The sequence below is a fragment of the Cuculus canorus genome, chromosome 7 (genome assembly GCF_017976375.1).
Source record: "Cuculus canorus isolate bCucCan1 chromosome 7, bCucCan1.pri, whole genome shotgun sequence".
In the NCBI taxonomy this organism is placed as follows: domain Eukaryota; kingdom Metazoa; phylum Chordata; class Aves; order Cuculiformes; family Cuculidae; genus Cuculus; species Cuculus canorus.
In genome coordinates this window covers 20,991,281-21,011,713 of record NC_071407.1, presented here as the reverse complement: position 1 = coordinate 21,011,713, position 20,433 = coordinate 20,991,281, and the positions used below count along the sequence as shown (strand labels likewise).

The window sequence follows — 20,433 nt, the reverse complement described above, 5'->3', positions numbered from 1 at the left end:
ATTCCGGCTCCCACTCTCCTCTTCTTGCCATTGCTGGAGCCAAGAACTCATTTCTAGTAGATAAAACTAACTTGTGCCCCAAGTACAGCTCTGATTTGTATAAAAATTCAGCTTACTTCCTCATGCACACTAACTCATATGAAAGAAATAAAATGAAGCTTAAAAAGAAAATCAAATGAAACAGATAATGAAATGAAAATTAAAAAGAAAATCACAGAAAAAACATCGGCAAGTAGAATATTTCCAATACAAAACATTACTTCCTCCTATTTCTTAAAATTTGGTATTACATTGTAAAGTAATACTGAGTTATTCCATGGACTTTAAGATCCCTGGAATTTGCCTTTAAAAAAACAAAAAAAAACCAAAAAAACCCAAACAGACAAAAACCCAACACACACACAAAAAACCAACTAAATTAAACAAGGCATTCTGCATCCAATGTTCTAAAAGGTAAACAGTGGCTTTTCTGGCTATGCTGACATCTGAGCAGGCCACAAGTAATAGCATGTCACCAAAAAACTGTCTTAATCCATTTTTAGGGATTTTATTCCTGGTATTCAGAATACTAAAACACATCACAGAGACAGTACAAACAACTGCAGATCAACTACACTACAAGTTAATTCGACGCAGACAAGCAAGAACCCAGCAAAATCATTAGAAATAGCCTCATTCAATTCTTTTTTGTTTTATTCTATATGATTTCACCCTCAGTCATACTACACAGTACAGTTCCTCTCACTACCCTGTAAAACAAGGGAATGAAGGAAAGAGGAATGGAGACAAGCACTCCTTTCTCCAGTCATTGAGAATGATGAAGCCATCTTTTAGTTACAGGACAAGATTAGATGGCTAAGCTTAAATCCACTGTCTTAAATGACTAAACACAAGTAGCTTTGAACAGCGTTCAGTGGCTGGGAAAGGTGAAGTCTACTTCATTACGGCTTTAGCAGATTCAAAGTTCATCATATGTTGGATAGTTCTTGTCTAAGTTACAGTTGTGTGGGTGTCCAAGAGGACTGTGAAGTCTGAGGTATGTTTTGTGTTGCGTCTACATCACAGGTCTCAAGGAAGTAACATCCGCTACATAATATTCTATGATTGTATGATAATACAGGTTCAGTAGCATCAGTACCACATTAAGCCTGAAAGCAAGACTCATCACAAAATCAGGTGCACTTATGTCAGATTTCAAATTTCCTCTTAACAGTCAGATCAACTGGATTTTATTCAAACATATAAACCATATCAATCCTCATTATATCTGACCACCTTCTCGTACAACACTGAACAGCACCCTCAATGGCTGTCATATTTTCTAGAGTGGTTGCAGAAGGAAGACTTGGGCAACTAGTTGTCACTTAGAAGTATGGTCCTTTTATAACATTTCCAAATAAGTGCAAAATTCAAGTATGCTAAAAAATCCTTTCCTCCTTTAAAGTAATCTTCTCTTATTGGTATTGTATGGCAATGTCAAAAAATAATTTCCTAATTCAAGTCGCTGTGATACCAATATTAAACACATTATAATTCACTAGGTCTCAGGTGTAACGTAGAGGATGTCAATTCAAATGCTTGAGTGTTTGACATATTACAAAAAGAGTACTATTACCCTACATGTAGTTTGACAAGAGAATTAATGTAACAGAAAACTTAAAGTTCTATTACAATATAAGTGTATGTTAATAATTCACTACTTTCTTCACTAAGGTATTTATACGGATTTGAGATCCGTGATACAAGAACAGCAATGTTCACATATGTAACAGAAAGGAAATCCAGCCATCCTGTATGGTTGCAGGTATCCTTTCATACGACATATTTAAATACAAAAAGAAACACTACGTCATGGATTCTTGAATGCCTGGTGGTGGATTTGCTCCACCAGGCACCACCACAAGCATTTAAGTGCAAAACTCCATTCTCAGCAGAACACTTTTCTGCAGAGCTATAATTTTCTAATTCTAATTAAAAAAATACAGGCAAGGTCCACTGATTGCTTTACTAACACAGCCTACAGTACTCCCGTTATTGACAGCCGTAGCCAAAATAATTCTTCAAGCATGATGAAAAATATGCAGTTTCACACTTACCTGCTATTGCTGTCCTGTCAAACTACATAGAGAAAGTGGGACCTGGTTATATTGCAGAAGGTAATTTATTAGAACAATTTTAACTTCCCTTTACTCACTCCAGAGGATAAAAATCTAAAAATACAGAATCTGAAACTAATTTAATTTTGTAAACTCCTGCAACAGTCATTTAAAGAGGAAAAATATCTGTAATTGTTAGACTTGCCATAATCCCAAACATACAAGGAGAAACATCATTACCTGTTAACTCAGAACTTAGATCTGATTCACATATTCATGAAGAAAGTCAGTACAAGTCTTTCAGACGGTCACGTTAACATTTTGAAAAGCAAGTCCCTGTGGTTAGGTAATTAAATGCATATTCAAGGATCTAAACTATTACTGAAAGGTACTTGCGCAGCTCAATTGTTTCAGCTGTAGATGTTAGATACTCAACACTCCTCGAAGCTGTATTTTTCTCTTAAGAACGTATCAATCTATTGGTGCCAAAACATAAGCTTCTATTCTTTTAGAAACAAACAAACAAACCACAAATCACTAATAACTCTATTTCAATTTTATTGCAGCAACTTCTGGACCACTGGTGCAGTGGTGGGAGCATGGATCAATCATAACAAGACAAAAAAACATTTTTCTTGTAAAGTTTTCCATTACAAGAAAATTTAAATTTCACTGATACAATCCAGTTACAATTATCTAAGATAAGAAGAGTGAACACCACAATATTCAAGAATATCACCTACCAGTAAAATGTCACCAAGAAACTCATGTACCATCATACTTCAACAAACAATTTGGAAAAGAGCTGGTCTATGACATTTAAATTTTCATACGTGCATTGGATATAAACTGTACTGGGTTTCTGACATCTTTTAAACCTGTAAAAACGGATCACTGATAGTTTTTTGGTTTGTTTTTTTTTTTTTTTACTTTAAGAGACTATATCAAGGGATTTGGACTTCAACATATTTTAGATAATTTTATATTTAAAAAGTACTAATAACTATAGCTACAATTAATTTATACTTGTTTCTCTGAAATTTTGAAAAAAACTATACTTTAACAGCAGATTAAAGACAATAAAATAAAGCTGGGTCCCATTCAGATTTCACTTCATGGATCCACTGCTAGAAATACTAAAACACCTCCTGATATAGAAGCTGCTGGATGCCAGCTAACAGCAAAAAGATTATTGTCTTCATCTTTTACCCAGAGGACACAGATTGAAAGGGAAAAAAAACTAGAAGTGCACATGGACAGGATCATGTGCGCATACTTAGCCATCAACCAGCTACCATCTATCATCTGCTCTACAGAAAACATCTGACCTGCCGTCACATCTGTTGGGAGTTAAATTCACTGCATAGAAGTGAGGATTAGCACTCTGTGTAGATTGATAATATGTGCTCATAATAATGAACAAAATTTTTAAAAGCAACAAAGGACAGGGATGAAGAGCAATTCCCCAGCTGCTGGGAAGTGTAGCAGCACATCAATCACTTACACTTATTTTTGAAATCACTAATCTTCCAAACTCATCCAAAGCCTGTTTTGAACAACACGCCCAGTCTGTCTGAAAGAATATACCCAAACACAGCAAGCAGATACCTGGTATGCACTGGTGAAGCAGTTAGAAATGCAAGAAGGCACCTGAGAAAAACAGCATGAGTGGAAACCCTGAAGAAATTGCACTCTATTTTTCACAACACGTAATACTTGTAATAGAGAAAAAAAAAGCTTTCTGTGTCAAAACATCAGCAAAAGCAGCTGTGAATCAGAATTTGAAAATCCTAAAAGCAAAGCAAGACTTAAGGAAAACAGGTTTACCTGTTACAAAGAACTATGGAAGACAACAGATAAACTAATATTGCAGAGACGTAATCAAAACCAAAACAATTACAAGGTACATAATCCACAGAACTTTTCCACTACTCTGAATTCATAGAATAGTTAGGGTTGGAAGAGGCCTTAAAAATCACCTAGTTCCAATTCGCCTGCCATGGGCAGGGACATCCCACTAGATCAGGCTGCTCAACACCCCATCCAATCTGGCCTTGAACACCTCCAGGGATGGGGCAGCCACAACTTCCCCGGGAAACCTCTTCCAGTGTCTCACCACTCTCATGGTGAAGAAATGTCTAGTCTAAATCTGTCTCTCTCCAGTTCATACTCGTTCCCTCTCATCCTATCACCAGCCTTTATGAATAGCCCCTCTCCAGCTTTCTTGTAGCCCTTTCAGGTACTAGAAGGTCGCTATACGATTTCCTCTGAGCCTTCTCTTCTCCAGGCTGAAGAAGCCCAACTCTCTCAGCCTGTCCTCGTAGGGAAGGTGCTCCAGCCCTCCAATCATCATCTTTGTAGCCTCCTCTGGACCTGTTCCAACAGCTCCATATCCTTCTTATTTTAAGGATTCCAGAAATGGACACAGTATTCCAGATGAGGTCTCACGAGAGAGGAATAGAGGGGCAGAATCACTTCCCTCGACCTGCTGGCCACGCTTCTTTTGATGCAGCCCAGGACACGGTTGGCCTTCTGGGCTGCGAATGAACATTGCCGGCTCATGTCAAGCTTCTCATCGAACAGCACTCCCACGTCCTTCTCTGCAGGGCTGCTCTCAATCACATCATCTCCCATCATGTACTGAAAACAGGGATTGCCTCGATCCAGGTGTAGGACCTTACACCTGGCTTTGTTGAACCTCATGAGGTTCTCAGAGATGTCCTTCGAATCCAGCCTGTCCAGGTCCCTCTGTATGACATCCTGTCCTTCTGGTGTGGCAATTACACCACTCAGCTTGGTGTCATCATTCATGTTAGTCCGGGATGACTTTGGCTCCCTGTAGCTCTGACATCCAAAAGTCTTCTCTCAACCAAATCAGAACAGTATCAACTTCTATGTATTGAGGAGACGGAGTTTCAGTATTACCAGAGGTGTACTTATTTTTGCTTAGGGAAAAAAAGATACTTAACAGCTGTTTTCATAAGTGTAAGATTAAAGAATTATCAGAACAGAATCTCATTAACTTTCCGTTATTAGAGTCTTTTACAGAAGCAGTTGAGAGTCTATTTACAGAAGAATATATTTGTCCATGTGCTGCTTCTGCATATTTCCCATAGAAATGGCAGAAAATACTCTGCAAAGCTAAACGACCATTTGACTACAGACTACCCAGTGGTCACAATGGGAAACAAAAGATTAACTGAAAGTTTCATCTATTTTCCTTTATTTCAATGTGCCAGGTTTTGCACCTGGGATACAGCAACCCTGAACATACATAGACACTGGGGAGTGAGAGTCTGGAGAGCAGCCCCACAGAAAGGGATCTGGAGGTTCTGGTTGACAGCAAGTTGAATTTGAGCCAACAGTGTGCCTGGGCAGCCAAGAGAACCAATCCTATCCTGGGGTGCATCAAATTTAGTTTTACTTTACAGAACGCATGTAGTTACTTCAGAAGTATGTACCTACCGTAAGCATCTTCCCTAAAGGGCACACAGATGAAAAGTTTACTGTAAACTGAAAAACAACCTGCAAGGCATTTCAAGCAACAATACAAAATCCGCACAGTTGCTAGCAGCAGCAAACTTTCAAGTTCAAAAATCAAGTTTTAAAGGTTCATTGTTTTTTAAGCAACTAAATACACTCCTAATTGCTTACCTTTAAATTTGATGTCTAGACCACTAAATTCCAATTCAACTCCTTGAAGTGCTTCTCCTAAGGTTTCATGGTAATGGCTGATGCTTTTTTTTGATCCCACACAGAAAGGGAGAGAGAAGTATTTGTATGTTTCTTGGCGATTGTGGTAGGGTCCTACTGTATTCATCCATAGAACAACTTCCTCTTTATCTTGGTACTGAAAGATAAAAGTTACCGAGTTAGACGAGAAGCTCAGCAGAACAAGAATATTCAAGAAACCCCTCATTCACATGAACGAGCATGGCAGGATTGTTCAATCACAGGTAACAGTTACATTTAAAGACAGTTGAGTGTTTTTGTCTCTTGGGTGGCAGGGATTCTGTGACAAGATTTTCAGCCTTCTTTCCTACAGAAAAAATCTCAGTTGATCATAGTTTCCTAGAACCTCTCTCTGAAGTATCAGAAGACAGGGATTCATACAAATTTAACAGAGAAACAGAAGATGTATAGAGCAGAAGCGGAGAAAAAAGTAAGTCTCAAAAATAAACTTTTATAAATTTTGTGGAAACTTGCATCAGTTGAAAACAAAACTCTACTACTTTATCTCCACTGAGAGAAAAGAAATATCAGACTAACGCTTTCTAACACAAGATCTTAGCATGTAAGTCAGGCAATCTAACCACGGTGAAAGGTATACTCTACTTTCCTAAAATACAACTCCTTTTCATTTTTGTAATGGTATAAATTACATTCAAAATTCCCGGAAGAGTGCAACACCTCACAGGAAGCACTAAAATTAAACTGTGTCTTACTTCAGTAGCTGAGATAAAATATTCAGACAGAAGGCCTGAGTTTTGATGCATTTCCAACATTCTCTCAGTGAAAAAACAAAACAAAACAAAACAAAAAAAAAAAAAACCCCAGAACAGCAAGTAGTCTGGTGGCTGCCATGAAATTCTTTCCAGGAACATTCACCCTTCACTTTCCATAGCTAGTGTTAGCCAGGAAAGTTTATTCTATTACTAGAAGTCAGTAACATTTTTCAAGCCCACCCTTAAAGCTGCTCTTCTATCAGAATTCAGATACTACATGATTTCAAATCACTTAATTCTCCTGAATTCATTACTTGCACGACATCTAGATCTCTCTGTATAAGGTGTCAGGTTTGCTGGTTACCACAAAGTCTCCCACCCACTACAACTTCTTCACCTACTATTAATTTCAACAAATTAGGAGGGACAGTGATCTGACTTTTAAGGTAGAGGGAAAAAACCCTACTTATAACTGCATATACCTGTAATAACAATCACCACAGATCCCAACTTTTAAAAGTAAAGAATAATAAAGCAATATTTTAAGACCAATACACAAACACAGAACACATCAGAGAAGAAAAGAAAGTCAAATGTGAATTAGCTGTATTTCACAGCGCACAGTTGAAATACCTAATGTATATTTTGGAATATGTTACTAATTTCATTCTGAGCTGCAGCAGACACCAAATACTCATCAGTTTCACAAACCTGCCCATTTGAAGAGCACACACTTTGGAATATTTCTGACAGGTAAAGAATGTCAATGAAAGAACAAAGAGTAAACAACAGAGCAAGAGAAAGCAGACGTTCCTTCTCTCTGCCACCAAGCAGAAAGGTTATACCAGTGCAGCACAGTTGTCCAACTTCAAAGACAGTTGGGAAAGAAGGAAGAATGGAAGAAAAATCACAGTTCCAGTCCTCTCAGCAGCCAAAGCAGACAGTGGAACCTGCAGTATGATACCGCCTCTAGCGCCTGTCAGTGCTGCAAGGGACAAGTTGGTCCTTATCTCTTCCCAGTCTGTTATGCCTCGCACATCTTCTGTTTCATCTGTTAACAGCTGCAGAACATATTTTCAGCCTTTTCTCAAAATGGTCTTAACTTGCCAAAGGCCCACTTCAGCGTTACTCCTTAAAGTGCGGCAGCTTACACATGTGAACTGAGCTGTATCTGTTCAACTTTCATTAATAGAATATGACAACATCCTTAGGTCTATGAGTTCATCTTTGACGGTGCGTGAATAAAGAAAGCATTTACACTGCTTTACTTAGCTTCTTATTTCTGACCTGCTTCATACTGAGGTTGGGACTTCTGCATTTTTTGAAAAATACCAGATCACTTTCAAGTGACAGAAACCAATTTCTTAAGAACATATAATGTAAAATCTCGTCATGTGTTCTAATCTAACATTGTAGCTACATTATAAGTACAACATCTACAATAACAAATTTGTTCTTTTCTTGTCTCTTATCTGCATAATGCTTAGCCCTCCTCCAGGGCTACAAGTTTTTCCCCCCCAGTGACTCCAAGATGCCATCAGTCTGCTCTGGAGAGAAAAGGGACCAAACCAAACACAAGCAAAGAATTCAGTCTACAGTTATTACTTCCTCTTTTCTCACAACCATCACAGAACAGCACAAGAGAAATCTGTTCAGGACTGCTACATAAATGAACACAGCATCTCAGTCATCCTAGGCCAAATCTCACTCACAATCAGCATGTCCCCAAGTCATAGCAGTTTGCAGTCCACCATGTGCCCACAGTGAGCCTCCAAAATTAAGAGGGCTGGAGCAAGAAACCTAGGTTAAGCAACTTCAGCCTGAATTTGAGGGTGGCAGTGCCTTGTAGAAACTCAAACAGACTTTCTTCTCCCTACATCTGTTGGCATTTGCTCATTCTTAATTATGAAGATGAGCTTCCATTTTTAAATACATTTCCCTGTCATGACATATCTCATCCTTCTAAGCCTATCCTAGCGATAGGGTAATTTGGTGGCAAAAACTCAGTACTATCAAAGAGTTCAAGTTCATGGTGGTTCAGGTTTTTAGGGTCTGATTTTTTTTTTTCTTTTTTTCCTTACTGCCTTGACAATATTAAAGCACCTACAACAAATAATGGTGTCAATACACTCACAGGAAAACAATTCCTACTTAGGCAAGACAAAGAACTGAAGTATCTTGCAGGACTGTTCTGTTTCCTCTATATGTGGACTTCTAGGTGTGAAGAAGGCTAACACACAACATACCTTCCAAGAAAAATGTCACACTACGAGACAGATAAAGTAAGTTGCTAAAGAAAGCCCCGATTCCAATGGACCCACAGCACTCGGCTACGCTGCATCAATACCAAGCAGATTTTGGTCAGCACATCCCTTGTCAGTCTTACAGCAGTTTCAACCATTGTCATGCTCTTTTCTATCTTCTTTCAGCATATGTGGAGTCTCCTGCAAACTGTGGTGAACTTGGAGTCACAGAAAACAGGAATAAAATTTCAACTCCGTAGCACCACCTTTCATTCTTGGTAGAAAGAACATCGAAGAACCTATTCTCATTTGAAGAATATGACACACTAGAAATAGACACACTAGAAATAATGACAAAACAGAGGAACCCTCAATTTTTATTGTTCTAGTATTGGCTGATGAACTGTACCCTCTGAGATCTGAATACAACAGAGCAAATCAAAATCCTATTGAATTCTGTTAACCATAACAGGCAAGTCAGCAACAACTCAGTCAAAACCAACACAGAAGATGCGAAGAGTCCAATGATCTCTTCCAAAACCTGTTATACAGTTGGTTATGCAAGTTTTATACTGCTGTGTGACAGTATAATCAGCATACAAAATACTATGACTTGCTGAAATTCTGCCAGATCCCAGACGACATGAAAAAGGCATCAAGAATTCCCTATCAGTACAGGCACAGAACAAACAACAAGAGGAAGCTAGCTGCAGTGTACAAGAATATTCACCTCACGCATCCAACCAGTTAAATTCACCATGAGTATCTGTCATTGTAAGATATGTAAATAAAATTTTCTTTCTCTCATTCCACATATGATAAGGGTCCTGAGTCACTGTTTGACCTATCACTTCTATAAGACTTTTAGAATAGAAACTAACATATTCCACCTACAGATGCATCTAAACTACTGAGGCTTGCAGCAGGGAAAAGTAGTAATGAAATAACATGCCAAATGGTAAAATAATTTGAAGTAAAATTAATGATTTGCAGAGTAGAATCCAGATTATTTCAGTGACATAAATCTAATACCTAGAATTTCACCTATGCATCAATGCAATTTTATCTTCATCCCTTATGAAAACAAGTGCCAAACATCTTCCTGACAGGAAAGACTTAGCAGTACTTCAGTACAAGAGTACAATTTGAGTCGTTTTCTGTTCTTCATTCTTCTTCGTGACTTGGTTACGCAGAATCTGATGGTGGAAAGGCAGCTTTTCACATGCCAGAAGATGGACATCGGTGTCCTATTAAGAACATAGTAACCGACAAGGCAAAAAAAAGTCAAATAAGATACTGCACTCCCTACCCTGGTATATCTCTGCAGATTCTTCTGATTTTGGTTCACATGAAGGGACAATACACTGCATATAGCTCAGAGATCCCAATTAAGTTCACAGACACAAGCATTTAACAACTTGGTAATGTTTGTGAGAATTCAGAGTTCACAACTGCCAAATATGAGAAGACTACAAAACACTATTTCAAATACCTTTTACTGTAATTTATGAAGAATGTAGTACTCGTTCTGTAAGCACAGAAAGTTTGGCTATGCATCTTGTCTGCACTGAGCTTAATATAAGCTCAGTATTTTAGTAACTATATAGGTCTATTTCAACCATGCAAAAACACAGCGGCAACCTTAGAAAGTCTCAGCATCAATGCAACTCACCTGCCATACGCAGGTACAATGTGCTTAATTGAAGGGAAATCTTCAGAAACTTTTTTTTCTGTAACTGCCACCCACGTGGTAGAGAACCAATGTGCACCTGAAGTGCAACCAGACGTCAGCTCCAGCCTGCACCACAGCTGAAGACATCTGTTCCAATGCAGCACAATATGGTCACACTGCCTGTCCAAAGCACTGGGCTATGGAGATATGCATATGCAAGCTAAAATCCATAAATATTGTCAACAAGGCAACATTGCCATTCTAGTCTCCCAGAGAACACTAACCTGGCATGAAGCTTGCATAGTTTGATCTGGCCAAGCATGGACTTCTTCCATGACAATACAACTACTGAAAACACAGGTGTGTGCACTACTTTGAGACTTAATACAAAGACAATTTCCATACATCTGGGTGGTTTAAAAACTATTGAAGCATAGCAATACTGAGACACGGTATTCTTCAGCACAGTACGTACATCCTCCTTTCCTGTTTCCCACTAGGGCACTTGTGATGAGAAAAGCAACTTCATGTTCTCTTTGCACAACCACAGAAATTACTGTGGTAGCTCTTGAAATAAACTATTTATCCTAAAAAACAATTAAGGCTGGGTTAAGTCAGAATATAAGGGGCTGCAGAAAAGGAGACGAAACTGACAGGTTGTTGATACTCTTTTTTAAACCATGAAAACCACAAAAAACAATGGAGGTACAACGAAGACTACAACTACCAAATCTTACATGATGATTCAGCAAAATAAATTCAAATCAAGATAGTTTTTTTCAGAAACTACACAATTTTATTCCTTTTCTCAAGCTGAAGTTTGGAGTGAGACTTTCCACAATGCAGTTCCTTGAATACCAGCACATCTTTCAGGGTGAAAAAGATCAGCTTCAATCACCTGTTACTGGTAAAGCAAAGCTGCAGAAGCAGGACAGGGAATGACAAAAACACTGGTACTTATAGTCCTAGAACTTCACGTGGAGTCCTCTCATAATTACCTTTTATAATATCTGCATATGCAGTCCTACTCCTACAAAATAAAGAACACATATAAAACATTACAGACAATTTATATTAATACAAAACTACATATTATTGCACGTGTGTATTATTTTATAAACACTGTACATTATTATGTATTATAGCAACAGTAAAGGAATTGAAAACTTAACCTGCTAATACAAAGCATTGAACACTAAAGCCAGTACTTTTAAATGTTCAGCTTGCTCGACGCAGATAAGGCCCTGCACATCCACAGTTAAAAGTGAACTGTTGCAAGTTATGACAACACATCTTTATCCAGATAAAGCCAAGTGCCTGGGCACAAGAAGTTGTACTCTAAAGCATTAATAAAGGCAATGGCAGCCCATAATGGTGTGTGCTCCTACCAAAAGGACCCAAGTCTAAAAGCTAGTGAAAATCTACATTTTGAAGTTACCAAGCCCTGAATCACTACACTGTTATTTCCCCTCCATTTCTCTAAAACTGAGCAGAGCCTCCAAAATGAAATAAAACACTTCAGTTACAGAAAGATTATTGTTCCAAAAACAATCATATTCAAAGCTCAAATTCATTAAAATGCAGTATTTAAAGAACATTTCTTTCCAACACTTAATCTCAAAAGCAGTGTACTACTACAAAACTCTGTTCATGTCTCATTCACGCTATTAACTCTTCCACTCCAATCTCCTGTACAATATTAAAGTATAGAATATCTAAGCAAGGAGACAGCCTTCCTAAAAAAGGTAACTGTCTTCCTCCATCAACTATTCCTGACCTATCACATGATGCTCCTAAACTGGACACCACATGAATGAGAATGCTAAACCAAGAGAGTTATAGGCCTGAGGAGCTAAGTAATTCAAATGAAAAAATGAAAAGTCTTCCAAGGGAATTTGTGATCTCCATTAGAAATTGTTTAGGTAATCATTTAGAAGACATAAAACCCATCAGAAATCACTTTTGAAAGGAGAGCTCACAAACAATTCAACGACAGCTTTATGAAATTTTATTTTCCCCAGAAAAGTACCAATATTAAATAATTAGGAATCCCTTAAGTCAAACAGCCTTTAAAAGACGCAGCGCTAAGCTGAAAACCATCTCACTTCAGCAAAAACCCAACCCTAATATACACATTCAGCAACAAAACCTAGGCTAGCTGAAAGGATACCTGCTTCTTGAAAGCATTCAACACTAGCTTAACTTCATCAACATCACTAGTAAATCCCATTAGCTTTTAAAAAAACAAAGACAATCCTAAACAGTTCCCAAGTCTCGTAAATACATGGAATTAGGCAACTAACTTTTACTTACAGAAAAACTACAAATACTAACAACCTATTTTATTAAAAACAGCTAATAAGCTTACCCCACCACGCCCAGAGAAAGCTATGTTAAGAAATAGACATTTCCTAACGCTCGAGCGCACAACAGCTCCGACAGACGCTGTTCAATCACAGCCACTTCACACTCCACTCATGAGGGGGGAAAAAAAAAAAAAAAAAAAATCGTTTTCAGCAGTCTCGTTCCAAAACCACACCTCAGGTCATGACACGGACTCCCACCCCCACGCACCGAAATCCAACGGCAACAACACTGATGTAAAACCGGAGACAGATGAAGCGCTAGCACTTAACTTCCTAGTGATTCTTCTCGGGTGACACTGCAGGCACTTCAGAAAAGCGACGCTGCTCCCGAGTGCCAAAGTCAGCGCTCCCTTCCACACCCGGGTCTGTGTCCAGCCCGACCCGCGCGCCGCCCCGGCCCGCACGGCCGGTTCCCAACAAAGCCCGCAGACCTGCCCAAGCTTCTCTCTGCTCCAGGAAAAGGCGGGACGCGACACCCGGCCCCGCGGCCGCCACAAGGATGTGCGAACCGGATCAGGACACTCCGGCAGCCCCGCCCCGAGCACCCGCGCCGAGTTAGAGGGCGCCCGGCCCGATCCCGCACGGACTCGGCCCACGCGGCCCGGACACCGCGGGCGGGGTGGAGAAACGAGGAGGAAGCCCCGGGAACCGCCGGCCCCCCGTCCGCGTCCCCCGGGCAGCGGCGCCGGGCCCCGCCTCACCGTGTGCTCGTGCTCGTCGGCGCGGGCGCGCAGCGGCAGCCACAAAAGGAGGAGCAGCGCGGCGGTCGCGCGGAGCTGCAGCCCGGGCACCGCCATCTCGGGCCTGGGCGTCCCCGCGCTCGCAGAGGCCCCGCCGCGGAGCCGGCCCCGCGCCGCCAACGCCGACCTCCGACGCCACTTCCGCCCCGCCCGGCCACGTCATCCGGCCGCACACCGGAAGCGCCGCGACTACGGCGGCCGCCGAGAGTCAAGCTGGGCGGTGCGCGCGCGCGGGGAGCCAAGGGGTTTGGGGGGCTGCGGGCGGCGCCGGGTGGGAGTCTTAACAGGACGTGGGGGAATGGCTTTAGATTGAAAAGGGGAAGACGTAGGTTAGACATTAGGAAGAAATTCTTCAGGGTGAGAGTGGTGAGGCACTGGCACAGGGTGCCCTGCGAAGCTGTGGCTGCCCCATCCCTGGAAGCGTCCCAGGCCGGGTTGGATGGGCCTTGGGCAGCCTGGTCTGGTGGGAGGTGTCCCTGCCCATGGCAGGGGGTGAAACTGGATGAGCTTTGCTGTCGCTTCCAGCCCAAACCATTCCTGATGCCTGCAATTCCATTATCATTGATGAAGTCATCTCACATTGATCAATAAGACAATCCCAAATTGGGCTATGGGCAAGGACACTCTGAAATCGGTGGCTCCACTTTCCATGACACTTGTACCGGGGGAAGAAGCTGGCTGCAGTGCAGAAAGCCAGCCCTGGCTGAGGGGCACAACTGCCCCGAGTGTGATCAGTGGGAAGGTTTCTGTCAGAACCAGCTAAGATAAACCTGTATGTCAGCTTGGAACTATCCTCAGGCTATAAGTCCAAAAATCAGAAAAGCCCAAACCACACAAACGTACCCCCCAGTTAAAAAGCTCACAGTATGAAGCATTCATTGATCAGGCAGTTTTTAAAGTGAACAAATACAGACAAAAATTTTAGAGGGTACCAAGCATAACATTTAGAATAAAAATGGGGGTTACATGATCTTCTGAAATAATGTACAAACCACCAAAGTGACAGTGAAGCAGATGAGCAGAATGCAGGAGCTTCTCTGGGCTGTTACTTGCCATCTGTGCTTAGTAGGAATGACGCAAAACCAATTTCCTTGTTCACCACTGACCACCACACCCATAATAAAACCTTTTTCCCCTTATGGTCTTATGCATTTAGTCCACCTTGCCTGGACATTTTTTAGTAAACTCCGTTTATATGAACCCTTTTCCAGGTGGTATGTACACAGCAGAAGCAAGGTCACTGTAGAGAGATATGCTTGTCAGAACCCATTCATAACCCCTGTTTATATTGTTTAAAAAAGGAAAAACTAGACAGCTTTGGTAACACTGCATGTTTCTTCCTAGTTGTTGCATCTCAGTTCAAAATAGCGTAGCTTTTCCTTGGGAGACTGAGAGAGGAGACTTCAGCATCTTCAGTTTATTCAGCACTTAAGCTTCTCAGTCAACAACAGGGCCAGCCAGAGCCAGCTGCAGGGGGTTGGGAGGCATACTGCATGAAGAGCAAATGCTATCCCCAGACCACTCAGCTGCCACCTGAGCTTGGTGGATGGGTTGATGCCCCTACATGTGGCAAGGCCATTTGCTTTTTACCAGTGATTTCATCATCTGTTCAGTCCTTGAGCTGTTCAACAGAAACACCCCCCAAGCGTATTCTTGAGGAACCAATAATATGGTTGCATGCAGTTTTCTTCTCCAGTCTCTTCTGAGCTTCAGTTTCAGTGCGCTTCTTATCTCGGGCGGAGGCAACACGCACTGCCTGCTCACGAGCACAATGAGTTTACAGATCCAAGGACTCCATACAGAGCCATAAAATGCTTAAAGCAACTAAATAAAACTAATGTGGAAACCGTTTTTGGTGGCTCAGAAGGTGTATCTCTGCTGGCCTGCTAGAGTCATGAAAGTCATGCCTGCATCACACTTGTTTACCTGCATTTAACACCACTGTTTGTTTTCTCCTTGCTGACTGGTGAGATCCCAAACTAATCCAGGAGAAGTTGTGAAGAGAAAGTGAGGGGGGAATGCCTGAGACTATAGCTGGATTTTCCTCCCTCCACACAGTGCAGAAGGGGCCTGAACAAACTGCCTTCACAATATTTCTCAGACCCACCTGTCCTGGCTCATCTCCTCCTCCCCTCAAACCAGAGCCCCACTAGTATCTGGGTTTGTATGATAGGTCAGGTCAGACCAAGGAAGGATCTAAGCTACCATCAGGAGAGCAACTGAAAGGCTACTTAGAAACTGCTTTTCAGCAATTCAGTTATAAAACATCTCACTGCAGTACTAGCATAAAAATTCAGTTCGCAGCCATGTTATTAAGTTTGTGCAAAGGCAAATGCTCAGATACTGTTCAAATAAACCCCTCCCATATAAGACATTTGGCTGTAGCATGCAGAGGGTTCAAAATTAAAAATTAGCTGAGGAAGACTGATCCCTGGTCTGCTTCAGTCAAACAGCTTTGGAAGGAAATCTTCTGCATGACACACTTTCATATTTTGCTCTTTCCTTCCTGCCTTGCTACAGTTTTTCCCCACATCCTACATTTCTACCTTATGTTGTGCCTGGCACATATAGAAGCAGAAAAATTCCTCTTATCACATCAGAGCCCCAAGTTCTGGAGCACAGCTGCAGTCAGTACTAAGGAGGCTGGGAACTTTGGAGCAAAACCAAAGCTGTATGCAAACAAAAGCATGCATGACAGCTGTAGATAATTAAGCTGTTGAATTTCCTCTTTTAGTTTATTGCTCTTATCCCGTTTCCTTCATTTATCCATGCTACCATTTTTCTCATTTCAGCACCAAAACCTCCTTCCCTGCTTCCAATTTGACTGAATAGGGTTGGGAACTTTGTTCTGTTCCAAGAATGGCACCCCAAAAGCAGCTTCCACCTTGCCATTCCCTTGTTCTGTCAGTGAAAGTCAGTAGTGTCAGAGTTACTGGAGAAGGCACTGAGAAGGCACTGGCGTCCTTTAAAAAAAAAAAAAAAAAGAGGAAAGAAAAGGTGACCTCTAGCTATAAGCCTGTAGCATATGGCCTATACCCCTCTAACAGCCAAAGAAGAGTCTATATGAATGGAACTTGGAGTCATGCCCTACAAGTTTCATATGTAGATGATATTTAGCTTATGCCTCTACCCTTCAGAGCAGCAGGGACTTCTCCACCTTCGTCCGGTACTGGCTGAGTCACAGTTGCTGTTTGTCACTCCTGCAGCTCCAGACATTGGCTTTGCCACCCTGCAAGAGAAAGTACCTACAACTCTATCACCTGTTCTCTTACAGATGAAGGGGAGTTTACATGACTGGACAGAAGCTTTACGTGTCCCATCTGTACCTGAGTGATCACCTAATACAGGTGTATCTACATCTCTTTCAGGGCTGGAAAAGGGGGAATGATGCTTAATTCTCTGCTCTGAATGTTATCTTGCAGAATTCCCATCTGCATCACTCACAGACAAACAGCCCTGTACTTGTTGCCCAAGGACCAGGATATGCACAGAGGATTGCAAGGCCTGGGAGAAAAAAAAATACCAAAAAAAAAAAACCAAAACCAAAAACCAAATAAACCAAACCACCTCACTACTGTCATTCAGGTCCCTTAAGATGAGGAATCAAAATTCATTTCTGCTTCACATTCTTTTTACATTTGGAACACAGAGTCAAAACAGGAAGCTCTCTTTAAATTTGTAAGACCTCAGGAGAAAAAAGGCTCGACACAGCTGTTGCAGATTCACATCACTAGAAAGGAAAGGTAAAGCAAGCTGAGTCCAGCCCTCCAGGCTGCCTGTTCCCACTGCAGCAGGCTAACCACACAGCTGGTATTTGTGAGTTGTCTGCATTTATTGTTGGAGACTGGCTATACTCTTCCAGTGTGTGAAGTGAAATGCCTTCATATTGCTTCTACAATGAGCACATATAAGAGATACAGAATACAGCATTGCTGCCAATTTCTTCCTCTAATTTGACAAGTCAGTCATGTGATTTCAAGTAACAAAATACCACGCCCCTCCCAAAAAGGTTCGAGTACAGTTGTTTTATGATATAGCAGGTCCCTTACCAGCTGCCTTGGGAATTTTCATGTCTGTCCTCTTCAGAGAGGGAAGGGGAAAGGGAAATGCATTACTAAGGCTGTATGCAAAACATATCCTTGAATAAAGACAACTTCTCATCCTCCCACAGCTTAATGATTGCTGGAGGGAGAGTCCACACCTTCTGAAAGGTCAGCATGCCTGTACTCAAAATGTCACACTAAACAGCAGTACATTCACCCGCACCTACTGTAATAAGTGTTCTTCAAACAAAGTCTTCAAACAAATTAATTTCTTTACTTATTCAAGCACGTTTTCCAGTCTAGCCCTTATAGGTTGTACCAAGGGTTTTGGTAACAATGCTTATCAGGATTTAGTTTGCAGAAGGACGTGTTCTTTCTTGGTCAAAGGGAAACTTCATGTTGGTGCAGGGCTGCCAAGACACACATCAGCATTCTCCTTCCCAACAATGGTACTGTTTTTTGAAGTCCCAATGCACAAATTCTCCCAAGCAAAAAATTACAGAAGGCCAAGAAATCTCAGTGAAAAACATGGGAAGTCACTGGAGCTTTAGGGAGGATGATGGGGAAGAAAACATTTGGCTCCCACTTACAAATAATTTAAAACAACCCAAAAATATCTGTACAAACACACATGCAAACAGAAAAATCTCATATTCCACAGATGTTGAGAGATTCAGCGACCTCTTGGGGGCACAGGTGGAGGATAAACGCTTTCACAGCTTACAGGCCTACAAAAAGAATTCAGAAGTATTAAAAAAAATAGAGAATAGGGTTCTGGTACAACACATTGCATGCAGTAACATCATAGCTAAGAATACTGTAAAAGCAACAGTCATACAAGAAAAAGAGGCTATCGGTGATTCAGCAACAGAGCAGATGCCAAGGTGCCAGAGTCCTGTTCCTATCCAAGTTCATTCTGCTTTGCAGCTGCAGTAATTCTACTATTACTGAAAGAGATGCCATAATACCTCACTGGAGTAAAACTGATTGTATAATATCTTTCTCCTGAAATTTAGATGAAAAGCAATAGGAAAAAATCAAAAGACTCAAAAATTCTTTTTCATACTAACTACATATAAATTCCGGCTATATTCTTGCCAGAGCCAAGCCAACATACGGGACTTACTGCACCCACACATTAGTAAGTACTGTTTTAACAGATGGAGAATATTATTAGCATTTGTACTTAGATAAGCCTCTGGAGCCTGGACTTCATAGACTTGCACTGGTTGGGCCAAAGGAAAGTTTACAAGTTACTGAAGTTTGTGGTGGTCTGGCCAAATCAAGGCAAGACCCTTCAACACCTTTTATATAACCAGTGCAGTTCTTATTTTGAGGCCAATTGTACATGTAAACAAGCGTGCTTTGGAGAGATCTGAAATTTGTAAAAGGAAACAAAGTCCAAGGGAATGCCAAAAGGGAATTCCCTCTGCACTACGCTTTGCATGTTCCGAGAGGATCTTCTCACCAGGATCAGGTACTAAGGCTCTGTCGGGCAGGATGCTACTCCAGCTGTGTCAGTCTCACTATGGCAAGTGCTGTGCGCTTCAGTAGCATTGTCCCTTGCAGAGCAGGAACCACAGTAACAGCATTGTGATAGACATGATACCAACTTGGAAACCAATTCCACTAAGCATTACAAATCAGAAACAAGAATCTTACAACTCCTAATAGTGTGTGTTTATAGATAATCGTTAGATTTTGTTGAAAGACACTTGCTTCCTGCTGTGCTTTCTGGCCAGTGTTTCCATACTAATTCACTGAATGCTAGTGTCTGAGCTGCATTTTAGCTTTACCTGCTTGCACCTCGAGGAGGCACTCTGGGAGGTCTTTCTGGGAAAGGCAGCCTCTCTGCTTGGTGAGCAACTGGGCTGCGGCTTCTAGCTGTGTCTGGAACTTCATTGTCCTATAAAATGAACAAAAGAAGTTACAAACCAGCAGAATTTCCTTCTTGTTAGCTTCACAACAGAAGTGCTATTTTGCCACTTCTGCAAAAATCAATGCCATCCCCGAACTCCTTTTCTTCTGCACGATAGTAAAGGCATGTGCTTAAGAACAGTGTCTCAATATATAGCAGAGGTAAGAGCTTACCTCACTGTCCCCTTCCATCCCACTGCTGACACTCAATATGCTCCGAGTGCTTGAGCGGTTACTTGCACTACCTGGAGTGAGTAAACAAGAGAAAACAAATCCATTATTAAATCCTGGTGATTTAATACCAAATCGCTAATTCAGGACTCCTCCTAGACTCATGCTTGCCTCTTGCACACATCATTTAATGCTCATCAAGATTAATTTATTTCCATTATTATTGTTCACACATTGATCCAAACAACGGCATTTCATAAAACACAGAGCGCAGGGACAAACTGCTCAGTGTTGCTTTCTTTCTAGATTTCTGCTCTAACCTTCTGGTTAAATACGCACAACCATAATCTAACTGAAAGGATCCAGTGCCAGTGTCACCTGGCAAGTCAGGTAAGTATCTTCACACGTGCCATACACCCAACATTTCTGTGTATTTAAATTATTGGTCCCTATGTCCTTTACAACTGTGTGGATGTAGATGGCTCTGACCACTGTCACACATTCATTCCTGGAATAAGTCACTGCTTGAGAGGTTACTGCTTCCAATAAGTGTTCACTACCTCCTCTGACAAGGATCCTTACTCATCACAAGAATATTTCTATTTCAGAGCTAAAAATCACAGGTTTGTTCAAACAACGTTCAGCAGCCATTTCTGCAAACCCATTTAACCAGCACGGGCTCAGAACAAGCAATGTTTTTTGAATTACTCATGCTCTCTCTGAAGGGGGCAGCAACTCAC

The 20,433-nt window shown here is 41.2% G+C and overlaps 2 protein-coding genes and 1 long non-coding RNA gene across 6 annotated transcripts in view; all 3 read right to left on the bottom strand.

Annotated features, from left to right (window-relative positions):
• The window catches only part of LOC104067910 (transmembrane 9 superfamily member 3), a 45,869-nt gene extending 32,129 nt beyond the window's left edge, over positions 1 to 13,740 (bottom strand). The window contains 3 exon segments of the mRNA XM_054070821.1: positions 5,751 to 5,946; positions 13,524 to 13,662; positions 13,664 to 13,740. Coding sequence (XP_053926796.1) covers positions 5,751 to 5,946; positions 13,524 to 13,662; positions 13,664 to 13,725 — 397 coding nt within the window. The 5' untranslated portion in view covers positions 13,726 to 13,740.
• LOC128852651 (uncharacterized) lies at positions 6,700 to 12,994 on the bottom strand. The gene is made up of 3 exons (XR_008450616.1): positions 12,825 to 12,994; positions 11,455 to 11,486; positions 6,700 to 10,031 (listed from the first exon to the last, which is right to left on the bottom strand). It is a non-coding gene; the product is annotated as an uncharacterized LOC128852651 (long non-coding RNA).
• A 3,877-nt stretch (positions 13,741 to 17,617) lies between the features above and the next one.
• The window catches only part of PIK3AP1 (phosphoinositide-3-kinase adaptor protein 1), a 38,931-nt gene continuing 36,115 nt past the window's right edge, over positions 17,618 to 20,433 (bottom strand). For all 4 annotated transcript variants that reach the window (XM_054070817.1, XM_054070819.1, XM_054070820.1 and 1 more), the window contains 3 exons: positions 19,697 to 19,767; positions 19,402 to 19,511; positions 17,618 to 18,333 (listed from right to left, as the gene is read on the bottom strand). In XM_054070817.1, the coding sequence (XP_053926792.1) occupies positions 18,279 to 18,333; positions 19,402 to 19,511; positions 19,697 to 19,767 (236 nt within the window). In that variant the 3' untranslated portion in view covers positions 17,618 to 18,278. The remainder of the gene's footprint in view (positions 18,334 to 19,401; positions 19,512 to 19,696; positions 19,768 to 20,433) is intronic.